At 44.0% G+C, this 22,995-nt stretch overlaps 1 protein-coding gene across 1 annotated transcript in view; it reads right to left on the bottom strand.

The window, feature by feature from the left end:
* Positions 1-282: 282 nt before the first annotated feature.
* Positions 283-22,995, bottom strand: part of TCTN3 (tectonic family member 3) — a 40,742-nt gene continuing 18,029 nt past the window's right edge. The window contains exons 10-14 of the mRNA XM_004456954.5: positions 21,367-21,474; positions 20,890-20,984; positions 20,389-20,542; positions 15,919-16,056; positions 283-1,073 (exon numbers count right to left, since the gene is read on the bottom strand). Coding sequence (XP_004457011.1) covers positions 837-1,073; positions 15,919-16,056; positions 20,389-20,542; positions 20,890-20,984; positions 21,367-21,474 — 732 coding nt within the window. The 3' untranslated portion in view covers positions 283-836. The remainder of the gene's footprint in view (positions 1,074-15,918; positions 16,057-20,388; positions 20,543-20,889; positions 20,985-21,366; positions 21,475-22,995) is intronic.

Here is a 22,995-nt window from a genome sequence, read left to right as displayed (position 1 = left end):
ATTTCATTTTGAGCTCACTATCCATGCCAGTGCCACAAAGCTGGGTCTTCAGATTGTATTTCCCAGAAAAAGAACTCAAGTCCCCTGATTCAAATGTGATTATGCTATTTATGAACATTTTTTCCTTTTTTTTTTTTAACCACACACAGAGCAAAATAATTTCAAGGCAGACCCCACATAAGGTAACTTCTGCTATGCCACTGGAATTAATACTAAAAAGCTCCCCATCAGTTTTATTTCTTCTCACTACAATAGAGGGAAGGAAAGAGCAGAAATGAGTAGTAAAGTCATTTGTGAGTAGAAAGGGGGGGCTGGGATTCTACTCTGCATTTATTTGGGAAACCAAGTACAAAGTCTTACTTTTCCCACTCATGCTTGGGCAAAAGGTGTGGCCCAAGGGAGTGGGGAGGAGTCAGATGGAACACAGCTAACAGTCTTCTGAACAGTCAGCTCTGAACAGTCCAGAGGGCAGTTCTTCCTAAATTCACCCTGGGTGACAGTATGAGCAGGCTCCTTCTCCTGTGAACAGCCAGAGGAAGACCTTCCAAACCTTTAATGAGGTATAAAATAACTGGAAGAGCTGGAGGAAGGGCTCTTTGCCTTCCCTGCTTAAGGAGATGTACTGCTGATTGATCCTTAAGCAAAGAGCTGTGATAAAATACTTTTGCTGCTTTTTGAAAATACCTTCTTTCACATACAAAGATTCCTTCACTTAGGTCCTCTCATATCCTACATGCTCTCCTCTGGTCATGAGCAGGTGAGGATCTGTTTAGCCAAGATCAGTAGGCTGCCTCAGAACTTCCCATGGGGAAAATTGAAATCTTTTACTTCTTTCTTCACCTAGTCTCTAGGTTGAAAACTGCAAGTAGTAAGAGACACAGTGTAATGATGGAAGAGACTGAGCCTTTCTGAGAGTCTACGCCTCTGTTGAATGCCACTTTGAAGGGAAAGAAGAAGTCAAATGGCAATTTCCAGTCCATTCTGGGCTGGCCCCTTGGAGGCTCTGGCTTCTGGGTTATGTCCACAAAGGTCACAACAGTTGTCAAAGGTACTTCTGTCATTAGTTGGGAATCCTGCAGAAAGAAAGTCAATGACAGGTCAGTGCTTGGTACCCATCCATAAAGCCTTCCAACTTGGCTCTCATTACTACTACTTCTCCTGAAGAAAGGCCAAAACGAAATTGCTCTAAGCAAGATATACCTTTTTCTCATATTGGCCATCTGTAGGTTTCTTTCTATGACAGGAAATGAATTTCTTAACAACAGTCCATGACACCAAAACTGTGCAGTTACACCTACCTAAAGACTGACTCTAGTATTCTCCAATTGTGGAACTGCCTGATATCAGAGAGGCCAGATGACAAAATTGCTGATATCACTTATTTAGCAGCTCTACTCTGTCAGGTCCCAGAAAGTATCAGGCTATGAAACAGTACACATTTATAAGTGGAAGTAGTAGTGGCAATTTTATTCCTTTTTAAATTACAGAAAAATGTGAAACTTCTTGGAGAAAGTAAAGAACTCATTAATAATGTAGATTTTTAAAAAATCAGATTCATAGAATTTCAGGGATTCTTCCAACCACCCACCAATTCAAGTTAAATAAAATACTTCCAGGAGAAGGGGCTTTATCAGTCTCACTCAAGTATGAGAGTATCAGAGCAATCTAACAGTTGTACCTTTTTTTTTTATTATTACTTTTTTTTGAGGTACTGGGGGATGGAGATAGAACCTATGACCTTATATGTGGGAAGCCAGCCCTCAACCACTGAGCCACATTGGCTTCCTTGAGTTGGCTTTTTTATTCATTTTGCTTGCTTGTTTTGTTTTTACAGGAGGCACTGGGAACAGAACCCAGAACCTTCCATGTGGAAGGTGGGCACTCAACTGCTTGAGCCACATCTATTCCCCCAGATACAGCTTTTGATATCAGGTTGTAGCCTAATATCAGAATCATGTTGACCTAAAATGAATTCTCTTTCTTCCCACTCCATGCTCACCAAGAAAACTTCTGGTTATAATTTGACTGTAAATCACTGTCTTGTTGAACCTGAAATGTAGATTTTCTCTGTTAACCTCCTTCACTCTGATGCCATGTATTACCTACTGTGGTCTTTGGCAATACCAAGTATGAGGTTCTGGGAACATAATTTTCACCCTTCTAAGGACTGGGGTTTGGCATTTTTAAAAAAATGGGTATGGGGCCAGTGCTATGATAATATTACAAGTTTTATTAACTCTTTGAATTCTTTTTAAAATAGTGATGCTCAAGAGGGACATGGACTAGAATTAACCACTTTTCAGGCACTGAAGGAACCTTGCACATTCTAAGCACAGCCAGCTTAGGCTGAAGCTGCCAAGGGAATCTGGTTCTAGCCAGGCACTGAAGATTGGCAGAGACTGACCAAACAGAGAAAATGGGGAAGAGTTTACTTAAGAATTTCAGACTTTTTTAGGACTTTGACTTACAAGGCAAAAATATTTGATTTTGTACTTTACCTTAAAAGTTTTAGACTGATTTCTTTGGAGTTTAACTTACAAGAGGATTTACTCTTAGGAATTTAATTTTTCCCCAAGAACTTTATAACAAAAAGAGAATTTATATTCAATTTTTAGAGCAAACCTTTGTAGTTGGCATTTTATTACTAAAGCATGTGAATACTGTCATTTAATCTCATTACAGAATTCCTGGGGAGGTATATTGGCTGGGGCAGCTAGACATACTTTCGGATGGGAACTAGAATAGGGAGTGAATTTTCACCCTTGGGTTCTTTATCACTCAGGAGTTAATTTAATTAATGTGCTGTTTTGACCAATTTTAGAAACTTTGGTGGAAGGATAAATTCTAAATTACCCACCCGCAATTCCAGGATACCCAAGGAGCCATGGCTGGAATTTGGGTAATGGCCTCATGATGGAAGAGTGTAGTATTGCACTAGGAAGCCCACTGCTGTCACCCAAGCCACCTCCTCCAACGTAGCATTTATCAGGAATAAAATTGACATTTTGATCTTCATCTGTATTCCTTCCTTTTACTTGGTTTCAGACTCAAGCAGGGAAAAGAGGAGGATCATTAGCACCTTCAAACTCCCAAATAAGAGAATTTCTGGAGCCTTGAGCTCATGCTATTCCCAGAACTGAATTCTAAGGGAGCTATGAGCCCTTAGCTCATAGCTTTGGGCCCACATCTTCTCAAAGCTATAGTTTTAAGTCTATGCTGGTTTTTCAGTGGCTGGGAAACCCCACATGAGTTGTTCTCTCATATTTACCTGGATAAGGTCTTTTTAAGAGCTGCTAAAAGACTTATGGTTTTAAAGTGGCAGTGTGTCTTCTCCCTCTGCATCTCAAAAATCACTCTAATCCAAAAAAAAAAAGGTACAAAAACTCCATTTTCACTGAAATGGAGAGGCACCACTGTATGCAAAAACAGAAAACAAATGGAATCATGGCTTAACAGAGGGAAAGATCAAACCTAGAAGCCTTCAGAGTAAAAGCCAACAGATCTACTTTTCAGAACCCTGGAAAGTCTCAGTAATAGGAGATAACAGGGAGGCAGGAAAGAGGCAGGGGCAGAAAATGGGCACTAAATGATTACTTGCTTGCCCCCTCACCCCCGGCATGCAGACACCTACCCCTACCCCACCTCAATCAGAGATTGGACGATTTAAACTACAAAAAATTATGGACTTTGGGACGTAGTGCATAGAGAAGGGCAGAATGAGGAATGGAACTGAAAATAGGGGATTATTCTGTATAATTAAATCTTTTCCCTCATCTAATGCTGTAATACTAGCAGTTGGTCTTCTACCCCTACTCTTCAGTCAGGAGTCTGGACGGTCCTTCTCAGGAGAAAATTAACAGTCCCAACAAAATGACAAATATGCTGGTAACAGCAGTTCCATTACCCCAAAAGCAACTGGACCCAACTGCCCTAGAGTGAAGGCCACCAATTAGTAAGTCTTACCCAAGATCACAGAGCTTTCTATCAGCTTAAAAGCTTACTCTTAGATTTGGATAGACAGCTAGATTGCCAGATATTTGAGGAAAGTGCCTCACACTAGAGAGAAACTGTGCCAAATGAACAGAATAAATAAATTCAGAAGAACCAGAGGCAATGAAAGGTGAAGAAGTTGGTAGTGTCTTCAAAAATATAAGAAAGGAATTCTATGAAAAGAAACATTCAGAGAATTAGGATTTAGATATGAAAAATGTGATAGCCAAAATTTTAAGAAAAAATCAGTAAAAAGATTAGAAGATAAAGTTGAGGAACTCTTCCAGAAAGAACAAAAGTATAAAGAGATGGATAATAAGAGATAAAGGGAAAAAAAATGGAGGCTCAATCTAATGGTCTTCTAACAGACTAATAGGAGTTCTAAGAAGAGAATAGATAAATTAGGGGGAAGAAATTATTCCACCAATGATAATAACTGAAATTTCTCAGAACCGAGCTTCATGAGTAAAAACGTTCGCTAACTAATTGTTGGGTATAAAGAATGACAAAAAACCCCACCCAAAGTATGATATTGTGGAAACTTCAGACCACCAGGAATAAAAAGAAGACCTTGGAATGGCTTCTGAACAGCAGTGTTGGAAACTAGAAGACAATGAAAGAATGCCTTCAAAATTGTAAATGAAGTAATTTCAACTTAGACTTCAATACCTAGCTAAACTATCAATCAAGGATGATGACTGATGATGATGATGATGATGATGATGATAATGGTGACAACGACAATGAAGACATTTGAATAAAGTTATTTTTAGACACGTGAAGTAAATAAGAAAAAAGGTGTTTTTCATGTTCCTTTTTTCAAGAGGTTATTAGAAGTTGAGCTCCTGCAAAACAGGAGCATAAAACCAAGAAAAAGGAAAAAGTAATGTTCAGTAAACAGTGAATTTAAACCAAGTGAGAAGCAGGAGGAAGTTGTAAGATGAGAGCAACGCAAGGCAAAATCCTATGACAATAGGTGGGAAATAACCAACCACTTCACATAACATCAGTTTATGGAGGTTTCCATGAAAAAAAAAAAAACCTAGGCAAAAGTTGAACTGATATACTATATAGTAAATTCAACTGTCTGGAAAACTGCTTTGAAAGAAATTTTACAGAACTGTTGGAGGGTATAAGAAGTCCTTTTCAAATTGTTTTGACTATAATAAGTCCTTTGTATTTCCATGTAAATTTTAGAATGAGCTTGCCAAAATCTACACAAAAGCCCTGCTAGGGTTTTTGTTGGGTTTTGTTTGTAATGAATCTCTAGATCTACTTAGAGAGAACAGACATTTTAATATTAAGCCTTTTTCTCCATGAACACAGTATATATCTCTATTTTTTAGGTCACTTGGTTTTTATAATTTATAAATTAAAAAATTTTAAATTTTAAAAATTTCTCTCCCCTTCCCCGCTGCGTCCTCCCGCAGGTTGTCTGCTCTCTTGTCCATTCACTGTGCGTTCTTCTGTGTCTGCTTGTATTCTCATCAGCAGCACCCGAAATCTGTGTTTCGTTTTTGTTGTGTCATCTTGCTGCGTCAGCTCTCCGTGTGTGCGGCGCCATTCTTGAGCAGGCTGCACTTTTTTCGTGCTGGGCAGCTCTCCTTATAGGGTGCACTTCTTGCACGTGGGGCTCCCCTACACTGGGGACACCCCTGCGTGGCAGGGTACTCCTTGCATGCATCAGCACTATGTGTGGACCAACTCATCACACGGGTCAGGAGGCCCTGGATTTTAACCTTGGACCTCCCATGTAGTAGGTGTACGCCCTGTTCATTGGGCCAAATCCACTTCCCTAAAATTTATAATTTATAGTTTGTTTTTTTTAAAGATTTTTAAAAATTTATTTAATTCCCCTCCCCCAGTTGTCTGTTTTCTGTGTCTATTTGCTGTGTCTTGTTTCTTTTGTCCGCTTCTGTTGTTGTCAGCGGCACAGGAAGTGTGGGCGGCGCCATTCCTCGGCAGGCTGCACTTTTTTTTTCTTTCGTGCTGGGCGGCTCTGCTTACAGGGTGCACTCCTTGCGCGTGGGGCTTCCCTACGTGGGGGACACCCCTGTGTGGTGCGGCACTCCTTGCGCACATCAGCACTACACATGGGCCAGCTCCACACAGGTCAAGGAGGCCCGGGGTTTGAACCGCGGACCTCCCATGTGGTAGACGGACGCCCTAACCACTGGGCCAAGTCCATTTCCCTATAGTTTTATAATTTTTCAGGAGAGAGGTCTTGCATTCTTTTTGCTGAATTTATTTGAGATATTTTATGCCTTTTGATACAACAAATCAAACTGTGGAATAAATTCATCTTTAAAATAACCAGTAGTAATTTTTAGGTGTTTTCCTAGTGACTTTTTAAAAAGCTTATTATAAAACTAGTGAATTATATTGTAAAGAGTTTAAAAATACAGAATAAAAACACTGTATTTCCATCATTAAGGGAATATCACTACTAATATCTCTTTCTACAGCTACAGGCATCGACATATGCATTTTTAACCATATGAGATCATAGTGTACATGTTATTTTATAATCTGCCTTTTAAGAAAATTTACAACCTCTACCTTTTCATGTCAGTAACATTTCTTTTTATCTTAAATATAGTCCATAGTAAAGTTTTCCCAACTATCCCAAAATGTGCTTTATAGTTGTCAGTCTAAACCAGAATATAATCCAGAAACATGAGCTGCATCTGTAATGTTATATCCACAAGTCTTTTTAAATCTAACAAAGATATAATGATTTCTAATATAATAATTAGAACTTATTTAACTATAAAGCTTACTGTAAAAGCACAAGTAAAGTGAAATTAAGAAAAAAAAATCCCTGAAAAGTAATTAATGAATTATTTATATATAATATTCTTTCAGGTAATATACAAACTACTGTTCCATTTTTTTTTTAGGGACAAATTTATGTTTGAGAGAAAAGACAATGAAACTTTAAATTTCCTCACTTATCTTAAAAATGTAATTAAAAATTTAAAGACTTTCAAATAAGTCATAGAGAATAAATATCTAAAGAATAAATGTGGGGAAGTGGACTTGGCCCAATGGATAGGGCATCTGCCTACCACATGGGAGGTCCGTGGTTCAAACCCCGGGCCTCCTTGACCCATGTGGAGCTGGCCCATGTGCAGTGCTGATGCACGCAAGGAGTGCCCTGCCACGCAGGGGTGTCCCCTGCATAGGGGAGCCGCACACGCAAGGAATGCACCCGGTAAGGAGAGCTGCCTAGCGCAAAAGAAAGTGTAGCCTGCCCAGGAATGGCGCCACACACATGGAGAGCTGACACAAAAAGATGACACAACAAAAAGAAACACAGTTTCCTGGTGCCGCTGATAAGGATAAAGAAGCGGTCACAGAAGAACACACAGTGAATGGACACAGAGAGCAGACAGCTGGGGGGGAGGGGGAAGGGGAAAGAAATAAATAAAAAAAATAAATCTTAAAAGAGGTCCTTAGTTTGGCTTCAACAGATCAGTAAATCCCTTGAAAGTTTATCAAGAATGTTTTGTGCCTGTACATTTTTCTAGGAAGTCGTTAGCTTTCAACAGATTCTCAACGGGGTTCATAAGTTTAAGAATATTAAAACAGACTGGTAGCTTGAATGACAGGATTGCTAGCATATGCTATTTGACTAAGATATAAAAGCTCTGTCAACTTCCGATTATAAAGAACAATGTATTAAATAAAATTATAATTAGCTTGGAAATATAGTCAGAGATGTACACTCAAAAATGTTTTTTCAAATTGCGAATTGTGATCCATGAGTAAGTTTTGTCTAGCATTAAAAAAAGGGAACAAATCAGAATAGACAGAAAATATCACCTAATGTGTTACATGTAGTAAAGATATGGTTTTATAAACCAACAAGGGAGAAAATGGAATGATCTCCTTAACAGTTTCTGGTAACCTCAGTGTTAACCTCATTTACAGGCATAGAGAATTAAGATCGTGAGGAAGAGCTGAAGTTATTTTACTTCTGATCTAAATGTCATGTCAAGTTTCTTTCTTTTCTGGAATGTAAGTGATTGACTAACATAAAAATATCAGTTTTAAGTTTTATTAAATGTTAATAAATTGGCATACTGTTTTATACATGAATCAATTCACCAAACCAAAAACAAAAATACTGTTTCTATGTTGCCGCCTTTCCCCACCCCTCCTCCCCTTCCAGCCCCGCCCATATTGCCAACCTACAATCTGCCCTCTTCCCCAGTAACTGCTTACCTCAGGTCTATCCATCAGCTTCAGCCTATCCACAGCCGCCCCTTAGCCAGCCCTCCCTTCATCACACCCCTCCCTCTACCCAACCCTATATAGCTAAGTGTACTTCCGTAATAAAGCAGACCTGTTCCTGCGCTCAGGCGGTCTCCGTGGTTCTTTCCTAACCACGCGTCCCCCACGCCTGGAGAGCCCCGGTGCTCTCTCCCTGGAGCACCCCCCGCCGGCAGTCCGGTAGGAGCTGACCCCCCCGACTCTTGGGCCTGAGCGAGACAGAGACCTCCCCGCTCAGCAACAACTGGCGCCCAACATGGCGGCTCCTCCCCCGGCCCCTCTCTGCTGCTGCTGCTGCTGTGATCGTCCTCCTCTCCAGGTAGGGACCCCTCGCCGTCGTCCCGTTCCTATCCCGTCATGGGTGCCTCTTTGTCATTGCGTCAGGCGCCGCAAGTCAGGGCCCTCGCTGCCCTGCTCGATGCCAATGGAGTCCGCATCTCCTTGCGGCAGCTCCAAAAATACTGGGATCTCTTGCTCCCTTTTAATCCGTGGCTCGCCACCTGCCAACTCTGGAGCCCGGACACATACTCGCAACTCATAGATCGAGTCACCTCCGCCATGGAGCACGAGAAACGCACCTTCCCAGCAGGCCTCTTACCCGTTCTCGTTGCCATTCACGCCTGTCTCCTTGGCGCTCCAACCGAAGCCGTTTATGAAGCTTCTCCCAAACGGCCTCTAGACTGTGATCCCAATGAGCCCGCCGACACTGACTCTCTGTCTGACCAACTTGCTGCTGCTCTCGAGCGTGAACCTCCCCGCCCGAGCTCCCTGCAGCAGATAGAAACCACCCCTGCCGCTCCCCGAGATGGCAGACTTCCGCCTTCTTCCCCCACTTCTGCCCAAGATGGCGCACATCCGGCTTCTTCTCCGCTGGTGTCCTCCTCCTCCCGCCTCTACCCGCCTCTTCCTGCCCAGTTAGCATCCGGTTCGGGCCCGGAAACTGCATGGTCGCCATCTTCCGCTAAACTGGAAACGGCCCTCGCGCCATTTTGTCCGCTGCCGGATGTGGCTGCTCCGCCATCTTGGCCGATGCCCGGAAGGGTCCCGCCGCCATCTTGTTGTCGCCCGGAAGCTGCTAAGCCGCCATTTTCTCACCCATGTTCCGCTTATCCCTTGCCGCCGCCGTACAGCAATAGTCCTTCACCTGCCTTGGCTGCTCCATCAGTCCCCGGTGCCACACCTTCTCCAACCCCTCAGCTGTATCCGCTGAATTCGCAGCCTACGCCACAGCGACCCCAAACTTGGCTACCCTTTACAGCGGAAGAGGTCAGAACCCTCCGCAAAGCTGTAAAGGAAGACGGGATTGGCAGCCCTTATGCACAGCAACTACTTGAGAAGTTGGGGACCCAACTCGTTCTCCCATATGATTGGATTGCACTGGCCTGTGCCATCCTGACACCGGGTCAATTTATTGAATGGTGCGCCCATTACCAAGCGGCTGTTGACTGGCAAATCATGGAGAATGCCCAAGCTGGCGTCCTTGATCCCTCCGATGCATACACGGGGACCAACAATTATGCAAACCCTCGTTCTTACCTCCAAATTGACCCAGAGTTTTGGCACCGGGTAAAAGTCCTCGTCCAGCAGTCATTCTCTCTAGTTTCCACTAAGCAGCCCACCAAACTCGTGCAGCTGCTTCAAGACTCCAATGAGACTTTCCCAACGTTTGTCACCCGTGTCCTGGAAGCCTGTCAGCGGAAAATTTCCAGCGAGGATGCCCAGTTTGCGCTGGCCAAAGAACTTATCATAGACGGGTGCCTTGCGCCTTTCCGGGCCGTGGTTCTTCCCATACGCGACAAGGCTCTGCACGAATGGGTCCTTGCTTGCCGTGACGTCCACCCACAAGTCAAAACACTCACCACTGCCTTTGCCTCTGCCATGGCTGTTTCATCCGGCCCCACTTCTGTCTGCTTTCGGAGTGGCCAGCCCGGCCACTTCGTCCGCGAGTGCTCCCAGCCAGGCCCAGCACCTCGCTCAGACCCGCCGATGCGACGGCCAAGGGGCCCTTCTACGCCGTGTCCGCGTTGTGGGAAAGGTTATCACTGGGCCCGCGACTGCCGTTCCACCGAAGGTTCCCAGCAGCCTTTAAACTCCCAGCAGGGCAGGCCTCAGCCCCACCCCCAAGAGGCCCTCAGAAAAATTCCCACCATAATGTGGACAATGCCCATCACGCACCGCCAGAGACCCTCATTAGAGCTTAAAATCGATGGGCAATGGCTCGATGGGCTCCTGGATTCCGGCGCTGAAGTCTCCTGTGTTCCCTTTGAAGTCGCTGCATTCAATCACTGGCCCCTAGAGACCAGCCCTCAAGTCATCGGTGCCACGGGAGCCGCTACCTCCTGGAAAACATCCCAGCCTCTGCACTGGAGCGACCGGGAAGGCCACGAAGGCCAAATTCGCCCACTCGTCCTTTCGTCTGTCCAGACCATCTTGTGGGGGAGAGATGTCCTCAGCCAGTTAAAGGCCCGAATTACCACAGAGGCCTTCTCAGCTGCGCTGCCCCCCCCCCCACTAGGGGCCACTGCTCCCATCTCAAAACCTGACCCTATCCCTCTGGAATGGGACACAGAGGAGCCCATCTGGGTCGAGCAGTGGCCCTTGCCAGCTCACAAGCTGCAAGCTCTCTCTGCCCTCGTTGAAGAGCAGCTACAAGCAGGGCATATAGAGTCATCCACTAGTCCCTACAATTCACCAGTCTTTGTCATTAGCAAAAAGAACACCGGCAAATACCGCCTTCTCCACGACCTCCGTGAGATCAACAAACATATTAAGCCTATGGGATCACCTCAGCCAGGATGCCTGCATCCCACCGCAGTCCCCCAGCATTTTCACGCGGCAACCACTGACATCAAGGACTGCTTTTTCTCTATTCCTCTTCACCCCAGGGACTGTCCACGATTCGCGTTCACGGTTCCACGCATCAACAACCAAGGCGCAGCTCAGCGATTTCAATGGCGAGTATTGCCTCAAGGCATGCACAACAGCCAGACTATGTGCCAACTGTATGTCAACCATGCTGTTGAGCCGCTGCGCTCCAAGTTCAATCCGGAGCACACATACATTCTCCACTACATGGACGACCTCCTTTTAGCAGTGAGCTCCAGTGCGCTCCTCAATGATCTGCTCTCGGCAATAATAACAAACCTCTCCAGCCTCGGGCTTACTGTGCAGTCTGACAAAATAAACCTCCAGCCTCCTTTTCAATTCCTAGGCTTTCATTTTCATCGGTTCATCCAACCCGCAAGCCCAAAAATCCACCTTTCTGATAAGATGACGCTAACCGAGCTCCAGCAACTTTGCAGGCAAATCAATTGGCTTCGCTCGGCGCTTCCCATCACAACAGCGCAAATGCAGCCCCTCTTCGAGCTCTTGCAGACCAAGGATAGCCCACCAACTGCAGTCACTCGCAGCATCACCATCACCCCCGCTGCCCAAGAAGCCGTCCAACAGATGTATGGTATTCCACCACACACCATTGTCTGGCCTTTAGATGCCAAGGAAGTTACCTCCCTCATCATGAACAATGCCCAAATGCAGAGCCTGGTAGAGCTCTTTCGCGGCTCCTTTGACAACCACTATCCTCATCACCAATTGCTGCAAGGAATGTCTCAATTGGCGTTTTCCAACCCGTTCCATCCATTGCCCGCACGGAACCCGATCCCTTCAGCCATCACTGCCTTCACAGATGCCTCAAAAACGGCGTTTGCTGCCATCATATACACTCCTGAGAATCCTGAGCCACGGCAACTGCTGTTCGCAAATGACTCTTCTGTTCAAGTGGGCGAGCTTCTAGCTGTCACTGCAGTCCTCAATCTCCACCCAGACCAGCCTCTCAACATCTCTACTGACAGCCTATACACTTTTCAGGTGTGTCGCAGCCACCCGCTTGCTACTTTCCTACCAGGTGACTCAAACATCAATCGGGCGCTCGCCTTCGTACAGCGACTGCTTGAGGCGAGGCAGCAGCCCTGGTTCACTGCTCATATCAGAAGCCATTCTGGCCTACCAGGACCGCTGGCTCTAGGGAATGACCTCGCTGATGCTTCTGTGTCCAGCCGCCAGGTAAACCCAGTCCTCCTCCATGAAAGCCCTGCCGACGGGCCGCGACTTGGAGACTTTGTTAATCAAGCCAAGCTCCTACATTCCCAATTCCACTTCTCCGCGCGGTCCATCTGGAAGCTCTTCCCCGACCTACCCATTGAGATTTGCAAGCACCTTGTGCGCGCGTGCCGGACTTGTGCGCGCGTGCCGGACTTGCGCGCCATTGTTGCCACTTGGACCTTTGCAGCCTCAGGGTGTTAACCCCCGCGGCCTCCGCCCAAACTCAAGGTGGCAATTAGATGTCACTCATGTCAGTGCATTTGGCCGCCTCAAATATCTTCATGTGGCAATTGACACCTTTTCACATCTGTGCTATGCAGTCTCTCTTGCGGGGGAAAGTGCTAAACACTGCGTCCAGGCGCTTCGCCAAGCTATTTTGTTCATGGGAATTCCATGGGATCTCAAAACAGACAACGGACCAGAGTATCGCAGTGCCGCCTTCGCCAGCTTTGTGCAGATGTATCACATCACGCATCATTCTGGCATTCCATACAATCCACAGGGGCAAGGAATCGTCGAGCGCACTCACCAACAGCTCAAGCTACTTATTCAAAAAGAAAGGGCCTCTTCTCCCCACAAGGCCCCCGCCGACGTCGTGACTGCCTGCCTCATTCATCACAATCTCCTAACCTTCGATGACCATGGACTCTCCCCCACCCATAAACACTGGGGACCCATGTGGCAGCCCTTGCAAGTTCCCCTTGTCCATTGGAAAGACCCTGCCACAAATCGTTGGCAAGATCCAGCTCCCCTCCTAGCACAGGGGAGGGGCTTTGCTTGTGTCTTTCCAGAGTCTGAGCCGCAGCCACTCTGGATTCCTGGGCGCTGCATCCGGCCTGCCACTGACCCACTAGTTCCACTGAATGATCAGCACCCTATGCCTTTGGTGAGAGATAACATTGACAGTGGATACGGCCCAGAGGTCGCCCCGTTCACCCGGATCCAGCACCAGCCATCATCAAGATGCCGCACCGTCAGATGATGCCTCTACACAGCCTCGCAGCCGTTCTCTTCGTCCTGGCTTCCCTCGCTCTCCCAGCCGCCGCCAACCCGAGTCACCAGCCCTTCAATTGGACCCTCTCCCTCTGGCAACAAAAGACTCCTCGCCTCGACCGTAACCGCCTCCGCCCCCTCTTTCACAACTGATGTCGCCAACCTCACTGGACGCACGAACCTTCCATCTTATGAGTGGGGGGGACACAACCCCGCTGCCACAGGTTTCTACATGTGCCCATCCTCCGCCAGAGGATGCCATGACCCAACGCACTATTACTGTCCTTCCTGGGGGTGCGAAGCCATCGCCCACGGATGGTCCAGCGCCCCTAACAAAGACCCATACCTCACTCTCCAGCATAATGCTACTCGATGGAACACCATCACACTCACAAAGACCCCAACTCTGACCTCTGGTTACGAGGCCGCATGTGGGGAGCCCGCCTGTATGCAGTAGGTTACGATTACGGCGCCATTATCACTATAAAAAAGGAGCCAATTCCCACACGTTCCACCCCAGTGGGCCCAAATCAGATTTTCAATCCTCCAAAGGCACAGCCCCCTTCTCTGCCCCGCTCCACCTCGCCCGCTCCTTCGCCCGGCACCCCCCTCGCCACTGCCTCCCTCAGCTCCCACAACCCCAAGCCTCGCTTACCCCCTACTCTGTACCCCAGCCCCCTCCCGTCGCCACCCTTTTAGGTCTCCCTGGAGCAGGCACGGGGATCGCCGCCCTTGCCCTCCGGCAGGCGGTCGATCAAGATATTACCTATCTCTCTCCTCCCGTACCTGCTCCCATTCCTAGGCCCCCTTATCATTATCCTCTTAGCCCTCACTGTGGGCCCCTGGGCCATCAGGAGGATAGTCCGCCTTGCCAAAGACCAAGCCAATGCAGTGTTCAGCTCCTTTGTACAAGTCCACTACCAACGCCTCGCCACCGCTGAGTCCCCCCCAGTCGTCCACCACGCCCCTTCCGCCCGCACCACCTACTCCAGACCACACGCCTATAGCTTCTTGTCTTCCTCCCCTCACTTCTCCCCAACTATTCCTCCCCCTTGGGCGGGGGTTCTGGGACATCACGAGCCTGTTTCGCTGGCAAGGCTTGGCGCGCGCCAGGCGCCAGCGTGCGCCGACCCTAATGGCGGGCACATGCATCCTGGCCAGATGCTATGTTGTCCGCTCACGACCGGCCGGTCCTCGTGGTCTCCCCCCACCCCTCGTCTTATCCCCGTGCCCGTCCCTATAACCTCCTTTTCCTCCTACTCTTCCTCCTAATCCTTGTCTTTTGTTGCTGCGCACGCTGAGTCATTCACGCCCGCCGTGCGCACCAAAACTTGTTGCTTCTATTTCTTTTTAAAACAAAAGGAGCAATTGTTGCCGCCTTTCCCCACCCCTCCTCCCCTTCCAGCCCCGCCGTCCTTCCCACCAGTCCCGCCCATATTGCCAACCTACAATCTGCCCTCTTCCCCAGTAACTGCTTACCTCAGGTCTATCCATCAGCTTCGGCCTATCCACAGCCGCCCCTTAGCCAGCCCTCCCTTCATCACACCCCTCCCTCTACCCAACCCTATATAGCTAAGTGTACTTCCGTAATAAAGCAGACCTGTTCCTGCGCTCAGGCGGTCTCCGTGGTTCTTTCCTAACCACGCGTCCCCCACGCCTGGAGAGCCCCGGTGCTCTCTCCCTGGAGCACCCCCCGCCGGCAGTCCGGTAGGAGCTGACCCCCCCGACTCTTGGGCCTGAGCGAGACAGAGACCTCCCCGCTCAGCAACATTTCTAAACTTAAAAATCTAAGATTTAGGTTCTAAATGCAAGGCAGATGCTAAAGTTGTTCTAAGGGCACAACATAAACAACAGGTATATGTTTACCATGGATTAAAATTATTCATTTTAATGGAGCAACTACAACCAAGAATTGGTGACTGTAAACTAGCCACAGTTAAAGGTAACCAATAGGCTTAGAGACTCTGATAGGTATGTGATTGACAGGTTGAACACACATTTATGGAAAACATTTTCCATGGTTGAAGTCAATCAGTATAGTAATCCTTGCATGATTCACTTAAAATAAAATAACTTTTATTATAGTCTGGGCTCAGGAGATTTTTTTGAAACTGGGAAAAATGGATGTGGTATTCACTATGATAACATGCTAATTTCAGTAACCAGGCAGGGAAGATAAACTTGAAAGTTAATTGTACCAGCTTCACTCTAAACAAACATTGGATGGTATCATAAATTGGTTCTCAGATGTTAAAAAATGATTTGGGCATTTGGGGAGAGCTGATGTGGCTCAAGCAGTTGAGCACCTGCTTCCCATATGGGAGGTCTGAGGTTAAGTTCCCGGTGCCTCCTAGAGAAAACAAAAACAAACAACAAGCAAAACAAATGAAAAAACCAACTCAGGGGAGCCAATGTGGCTCAGGATTTGAACGCTGGCTTCCCACATATGAGGTTGTGGGTTCAATCTCTGGCCCCTGGTAACGTAAAAAAAATGAAAATAAAAAAAAGAGACATTCAGGGTCTTCAAGGCTGAGTGGTCCATCACCAGTCATGACTTACCTGTATGGACTGGCACTGAAACAGCAATCGGGCTCCTGAAACATGAGCTTGCGGGTTGGATTGGAGGCCTATATATGCCCACAATACCTGGATTTCCAGGGATATTGGTATCAAACAGCAGGAAGTACAATTCAGAACCTGAAAAAGGTAAAGAGGCATCTGCTTGAATTGCCTGGTGGTTGCTTATAGTCAGTCATCATGTATAAGTAGCAATCATTCCTTAAAAATTATGCAATAATGGAGAAGGTAATAGATAGCAAACAGGCTTACAGACAGATTACAAAAGTTTCAACAATAAACCATATTGTCCTTGATCTCATAAAATTAATATGAGATAAGGAGCTCTCAAATTACTAAAGTAGAGTAACCATTAATATACAGAGTAATAATATGTGAACATACGTAAAGGGGTTTTATAAGAAATGCTCAGGGAGTGGTGCATAGTCAGTATGATGGAGCACCAGAAGAAGAAAAGGTCATCTCTGGTTGAGTATGTTTCCTGGAACAGATTCATCCTGGTGACAAATTCAGGTAGAGGGATGCCATGTAAAAAAGCATGCAACTAGAGAAGCACCTGATGCCAAGGAGGGACATTCATTGATTAATTTAAATAATAGTTACTGAGTGCCTACTAAGTGCCAGGCATGTGTGAGGCACTAACCTTGGGCAGGCCAATTGGATAAGGCAAAGGATTTGGACACAGGGTCTGTGAAAGGTTAAGGAAGAAGACACCTTAGCATTAGATTATGAAGCTCAACCAAGCAGCCTGTTGGAAGGCATCAGGGAGTCATGGAAGTTTCTAGAATAGAAACATGATATACTTAAACCAGTACTCTACGAGGATTAATTGCAAGATGCAGGAAGAACTGATGTGGAGGTGAGGATATCAATTGGAAAGTTACTACAACCCAGCAGATAAAAACAATCCTCATATATGCCTTGTGCTTTTCTAGCTCCATACTTTTCTATGTAAGGTTCAGATACAGGCCATAACATGTGTAAATTAGGTAAAAGGGAAGGCAGATGGAAGACTGAGTGGGAAGGAAGTTTTCACCTTTGTAGAAAGAGCCTAAAGAAGAAAAAAAGAAAGATGATGCCAAGGGTCAAAACTTGGATGACTAGAAGATCTGTGATAATCTTAGCAAAAATAAGGATATCTGAAAGAAGGACTAATTTGGGCTAGGAAGGTAATGGGCTTATTTTAGACATGCTAATTTTATGACGACAGTGAGATAGTAGAGGGGAAATTCTAACAGGCAACTGAAAATGGGAAACTAAATTCAGTAGAAAACTCAGGGGTCAAAATATAAATCAGAAGTAAGCTGCATAAAGAATATGTTTAAAATGGAAACATATTCCAACTCCACTGAAAGTAGAGAAAGCTTCACTCCTGCTAAGAAATTTAGAAAGAATGCTTGAGAAAGAAGGGAGACTATAAATACAAACCTCAAGGAACAAGTTTTAATTAGAAATTATGATAGAAGGAAGCAGCAGCAAAGTTCTAACTAAACTGAGTGAAAGAAATAAAGAAAAAAGAGGACCTGAAAAAGATTAGGGAAACTGTTGGATGACAGTGAAACCAGGATGGGAGTGTTTTTTCATATAAAGTGTGAGAAGAGAATAGAAGGGGAAATGAAAACTGTAATAGAAAAAACATAACTACCAGCAGCATTTGTGGTGGCCCATAAGTAAGAAATATTGAAAAGGGCAAATCATTCAAGTCAAAGATGGCAGGATTAATGAGGCGGGGGGGTGGGGTTCAGGAAAAGAAAGACATATTTCAAATTGGTATATGTTCATTTTAGAAAATATAGAAAAACTAATGAAAAGAAAACAAGAAATGACCTACAGTCTAAACGCTGAGACAAACACTATTAATTTTGGTGTGCATATGTAATTACATATTCTACACACTGAATTGAACTTTTATTATAAGTTATATTATACCCAAACTGCTTTTTTAAAAAAAATTGAGATAGAATTCATTTATATACAATTTAGTGATTTTTAATATAATCACAAAGTTAAATATATAACTTTTACTACTATGTAATTCCAGAATATTTTCATTATCTCAAAAAGAGACTCCGTGCCCATTAGTAGTCATTCTCCATTCTCCCCTTCTTTCAGGCCCTGACAACCACAAATCTTTGTCTCTGTGGATTTGCCTATTCTAGACATTTCCAATAAATGGAATCATATAATATAGGGCCCTTTGTGTCTTCTTTCATTTAGCATAATGTTTTCAAAGTTCATCCATGTTGCAGGATATGTCAGTACTTAATTTCTTTTTAGGACTGAATAATTTTCAGTTGTATATACACACACACCAAATTTTGTTTATCTGTTCATCAGTTAATAGACATTTTAGGTTGTTTGCATTTTTGGCTATTATGAATAATGCTGTCATGAACATTCACATACAAATTTTGCCTGAACATATTTTCATTTCCTTTGGTTATATACTTAGGAGTAGAATTGCTGGGTCAAAATAAGCAAAATTAAAATTTTAAACTAAAAGAAATGAAAGTAAACTTTAACTTTTTCAGAAACCACCATAGTGTTCTCCAAAGGGGCTGCATAATTTTACATTGCCACCAATAAGGTAACACTTGCTATTACCCATCTTTTTATTATAGTGGGTGTGAAGTGGTATTATGGTGGTTTTGCATTTCCCTAATGACTAATGAGAGAAAGATGTGTGAAAGGAACAATACAAGGAATAATAGTGCTGTGTAGGGGAAGAATGGCAACCTAAAAAAATCTCTAAGGGAAAAAGCCTTTCAAAGTCTGAGTCAAAACCCAGAGCAGGAAGAAAAAGATTGGGATACTATTTTTCACTTATCAGATGGGTAAAGATTGAAAACTGTGATAAGAGTGTTGGTGAGGGTATGGGGTGACTAGCAATCTCACAGGGACATAGTGGGATTGTAAATTGGCGTAGCCTGTATGGCAATATTTATTTAAACTATAAATGCCTATCTCCTTTGATACAACAATTCCACTCCTCAGAATTAATCATATAGTTTTATCATCATATGTATAAAATAGCACCTGAACGGGATTAAAAAATGCCATATTTTTTGGAATTGCAAAGGACTAAAAACAACCTGAATGTCTACCAATAAAGCTGGTTAAATAAATTAAGGTATACCATATAATGGAATACTATGCAACTCCTACAAAGAATGAGGAAACCTAATATGTACTGAAAAATTTCTAAGATCAAGTGGTAAAAGCAGGTGCAGAGCAGTGTTTATAATATGGATGAATGAAAAAAAGAAAATAATATGGGTCTTTACGTGTATAAGCATGCGATATCTCCGGAAGGAAAGAAACTTGTAACTTTAATTGCCTTTGTGAAAGGCAACAGCAGCCTGGGAGGGAGATCTTTAGTTTGTATTTGGATACAAGTATATGTACTACTTTTCCAGAAAAATAAACATAATTAAAATTTTAAACTAAAAGAAATAAAAACAATGGTATGGCTGACTGACGTCAAGAGGCAGGCAGTAGGCTAGAAAGGAAGAAGACAGTAGAGCAAATTGATTTCCTTATTTTACTTAAAAGGGTATCAAGAGATATACCTGATGTGTACTGATCTAGTGAACCATCAGAAAACTAAAAACAGAAACAGCTAAAAGAAATTATTTCTGAGGCTGGAATGTAGGAAGTTTTTACTTTTCATTTAATATTATCCTATATGGTTAGAAGTTTTTAATGTGTAAATGTATTGTTTGTAAAACAAAAACATCGGCAACAGAAAAAAACAAAAAAATTTCAACCTCACATAAGACTGTATGCCACCAAATATTCAAGAATATAAAAGAATACTTGAAATATATGGGGTGGTTTTGTATCACAGATCAATCTGTAGACTTTCTACCTTCAAATTTTTTTCCAACTAAGGAAAATGGGTTAGGTTTAAACCTAATCTGAAATAATGACTTCAGATGGGCCTGGTTTCTCAGTCTTCCTTCTGTAACAATCACATCATCCGTGGAAATAGGGCTGGTTTTAACATTACCATCTGTTATGGATCAAATCATGTCCCACACAAGGACATGTTCAGACTTAACCCCTGGTTGTATGGATGTGAACCCATTTGTAAATAGGATTTTTGAAGATGTTATTAGGGTGGGCCTTAATTTAATATTACTGGAGTCCTTTTAAGTAGAGGAAATGTGGACACTGTAGGAGACAGACAGGGAGAGAAATGGCCATGTGACGGAGACAGAAATGGAGTTAATGGGCTGCCAGCAAGCCACCCCCAGAACACTACAGACTTCAGAGAAAGCATCATTCTGCTGACAATTTGATTTTGGATTTCTAGCCACCATGATTTTGGACAATAAACTAGTCTCTGATACTTTGCTACAGCAGCCCTGAAAAACTAAGACACCATCAGTAATTGACAGATAAACAGGGGTGGAAATGAGTCTCAGTCAGAAAGCGGATTTCTCTTCTTACCAAAACACTGCAATTCCTGCTGAAGATTGGGGCCCACTCTCCTTTCTGGGCTGGGACAGCGTTACCAAAGATGGCGACATGCTCTGGTCTGGGACTTCCATGAAGAGTCTGATAAATTTCCTGCTGCAAGTGGCTACAGTTCCCCTTCTGCGGCCTATAATTACATAACGTGGAGGCTGACGTCCAATGCTAACACCAGGGAAGTGCTTACCAGCTATTAAATGGCCTAGCTATGGACTTAGATGAATCCACTTTCAGAAAGACAATTTAGCATCATCACTATAAATAATGTAGCTGTATTAGTACATTAATCCAAAGATTATTAAAAATAATACAGAAAATATATTGGAGGAAATAATCTTAAGTAGGTATAAAGAAAGGGCTGTTCTCAGAAAACTCTTAGTGACATTAAAATTATGAACATTATAAGATTATTCCCAACTGATGTTCTATGAAAGTCACTCAATATAAAAGGGAAATGATGTGAAAGCAAAGGATTACCTGAGCTTGCATCCAGATATTGCATTGACTCCAAATTGTACTTTATGTCTCTTCAAAGAGCAAGTTCCATCACCCTGGCTCTGTAAGAGGGTCATCTCAGGTGGAAAGTGATGGTCAAGGAGATAATAACAGAAAACAAAGTAGGCAGGACTGGAAAATTTATGTCAGCATTGTCCCCCTAACACCATTTATATCTTACTAATGTTGTATCTCCTTCAAGTCATAAATTTGCATTTTTTACCCTACTGATTAAAAGAGACAATTATTATTTTTCCACAAAAAACTACACATTATGAAAATCTCATTAAAATAAATATCAGTCAAAATCCTCATCTTTGGCCATTCTAACATAAGTTTTAAAATCTTTGGTAGCAAGGACATTTCAAAACATAACTTGAGAATCAGTAAATAAAAAAGACAGTAGATGCTGCTTTTCTCATTAGGCTGCACCAGGACATCCAACTTTAAAAAGGATACTGAGTGACTTACCCCATCAATTAAAGCCAACAGGGGTTTCCCAACAATATAGCCAGGATTTCCGCTTCTAGGACCAGTCAGAGAAGCAGTTGTGCTCTGTTGAAAAGCCTGTGGAAACAAAAAAACATGCTCTCCTACCTTCCTCTGCTTGCCTTTATAAACTTCCTTAAGGCAATGCAACAAGTTACTCATACTGAACAATCTAATCTGGCTTCCCTTCACAGTGTAGCATTCTGCAGAAATTTCTACTCCAGTGTTTCTTTTACTTTTTTTTTCAAATTCACTAAAATAAATCCCGAATGATTTTAATATTGAAATTCACTATTTCTACCAAGGACCACTTGACCCTGTTTCTCAAAAATTGCTAACCACAGGAATTTAAAGGTAACTGAGTTGTAGGTGTACTCAAAAATATATACATATATATTCTTTTCTTTTTATTTATTTATTTCTCTCCCCTTCCTCTGCCCCCCAGTTGTCTGCTCTCTGTGTCCATTCACTGTGTGTTCTTCTGTGACCACTTTTATCTTTATCAGCGGCAAGGGGAATCTGTGTTTCTTTTTGTTGTGTCATCTTGTTGTGTCAGCTCTCCATGTGTGCGGCGCTGTTCCTGGGCAGGCTGCACTTTCTTTTGTGCTGGGCAGCTCTCCTTATGGGGCGCACTCCTTGTGCGTGGGGATCCTTTATGCAGGGGACACCCCTGCGTGGCAGGGCACTCCTTGCGTGCATCAGCACTGCACATGGGCGAGCTCCACATAGTCAAGGAGGCCGAGGGTTTGAACCGTGGACCTCCCATGTGGTAGGCAGATGCCCTATCCATTGGGCCAAGTACACTTCCCACATATATATTCTTAAACAACTAAGAACCAAAACAAAAATAAAAACAAAAAGGAAAAAACAACTATAGATGTCCCACAGGCATGGGAACTTGGCATTGATCACTTGAGGGTAGAGTTGAAATCAGACTGTTGGGTTCAAAAAAAGGAAAGAAACAGAAGAAGGCCAAAAGATGGTGCTCATGACTAGAAACTTGGATCAAGTGAGAAATGAATAAAATACTGAATTCCTAGAAATATGAGAAAAGTTAGTTTAAAAATATTTGTTGGATGTTGGCCAAGTTTATCATACAAAAAGTTTTGATTTGAGATTAAAGTTTTGCAATGCTGGGAGCCAGACAGAGAATCAGAGAAAATGTTCATGAGGAAGCATTATTGAATTCTTATCACTTGTAGTTAAATAGTGGAATATTAAAAGTTGAGGCTTCACTTGACACATTGAGCTAGGCCTTCACATTCTTTTTTTTTTTAAAAAAGATTTATTTATTAATTCCCCCCTCTCCCCCGGTTGTCTATTCTCTGTGTCTATTTGCTGCGTCTTGTTTCTTTGTCCGCTTCTGTTGTCGTCAGCAGCATGGGAAGTGTGGGCAGCGCCATTCCTGGGCAGGCTGCACTTTCTTTCGCGCTGGGCGGCTCTCCTTAGGGGGCACACTCCTTGCGCATGGGGCTCCCGTACGCGGGGGACACCCCTGGGTGGCACGGCACTCCTTGTGCACATCAGCACTGCGCATGGGCCAGCTCCACACGGGTCAAGGAGGCCTGGGGTTTGAACCACGGACCTCTCATGTGGTAG

This window comes from Dasypus novemcinctus, chromosome 6, assembly GCF_030445035.2.
Source record: "Dasypus novemcinctus isolate mDasNov1 chromosome 6, mDasNov1.1.hap2, whole genome shotgun sequence".
Taxonomy (NCBI): Eukaryota; Metazoa; Chordata; class Mammalia; order Cingulata; family Dasypodidae; genus Dasypus; species Dasypus novemcinctus.
The sequence above is the reverse complement of the archived record's forward strand: the minus strand, read 5'-3'. Positions and strand labels throughout refer to the sequence as shown.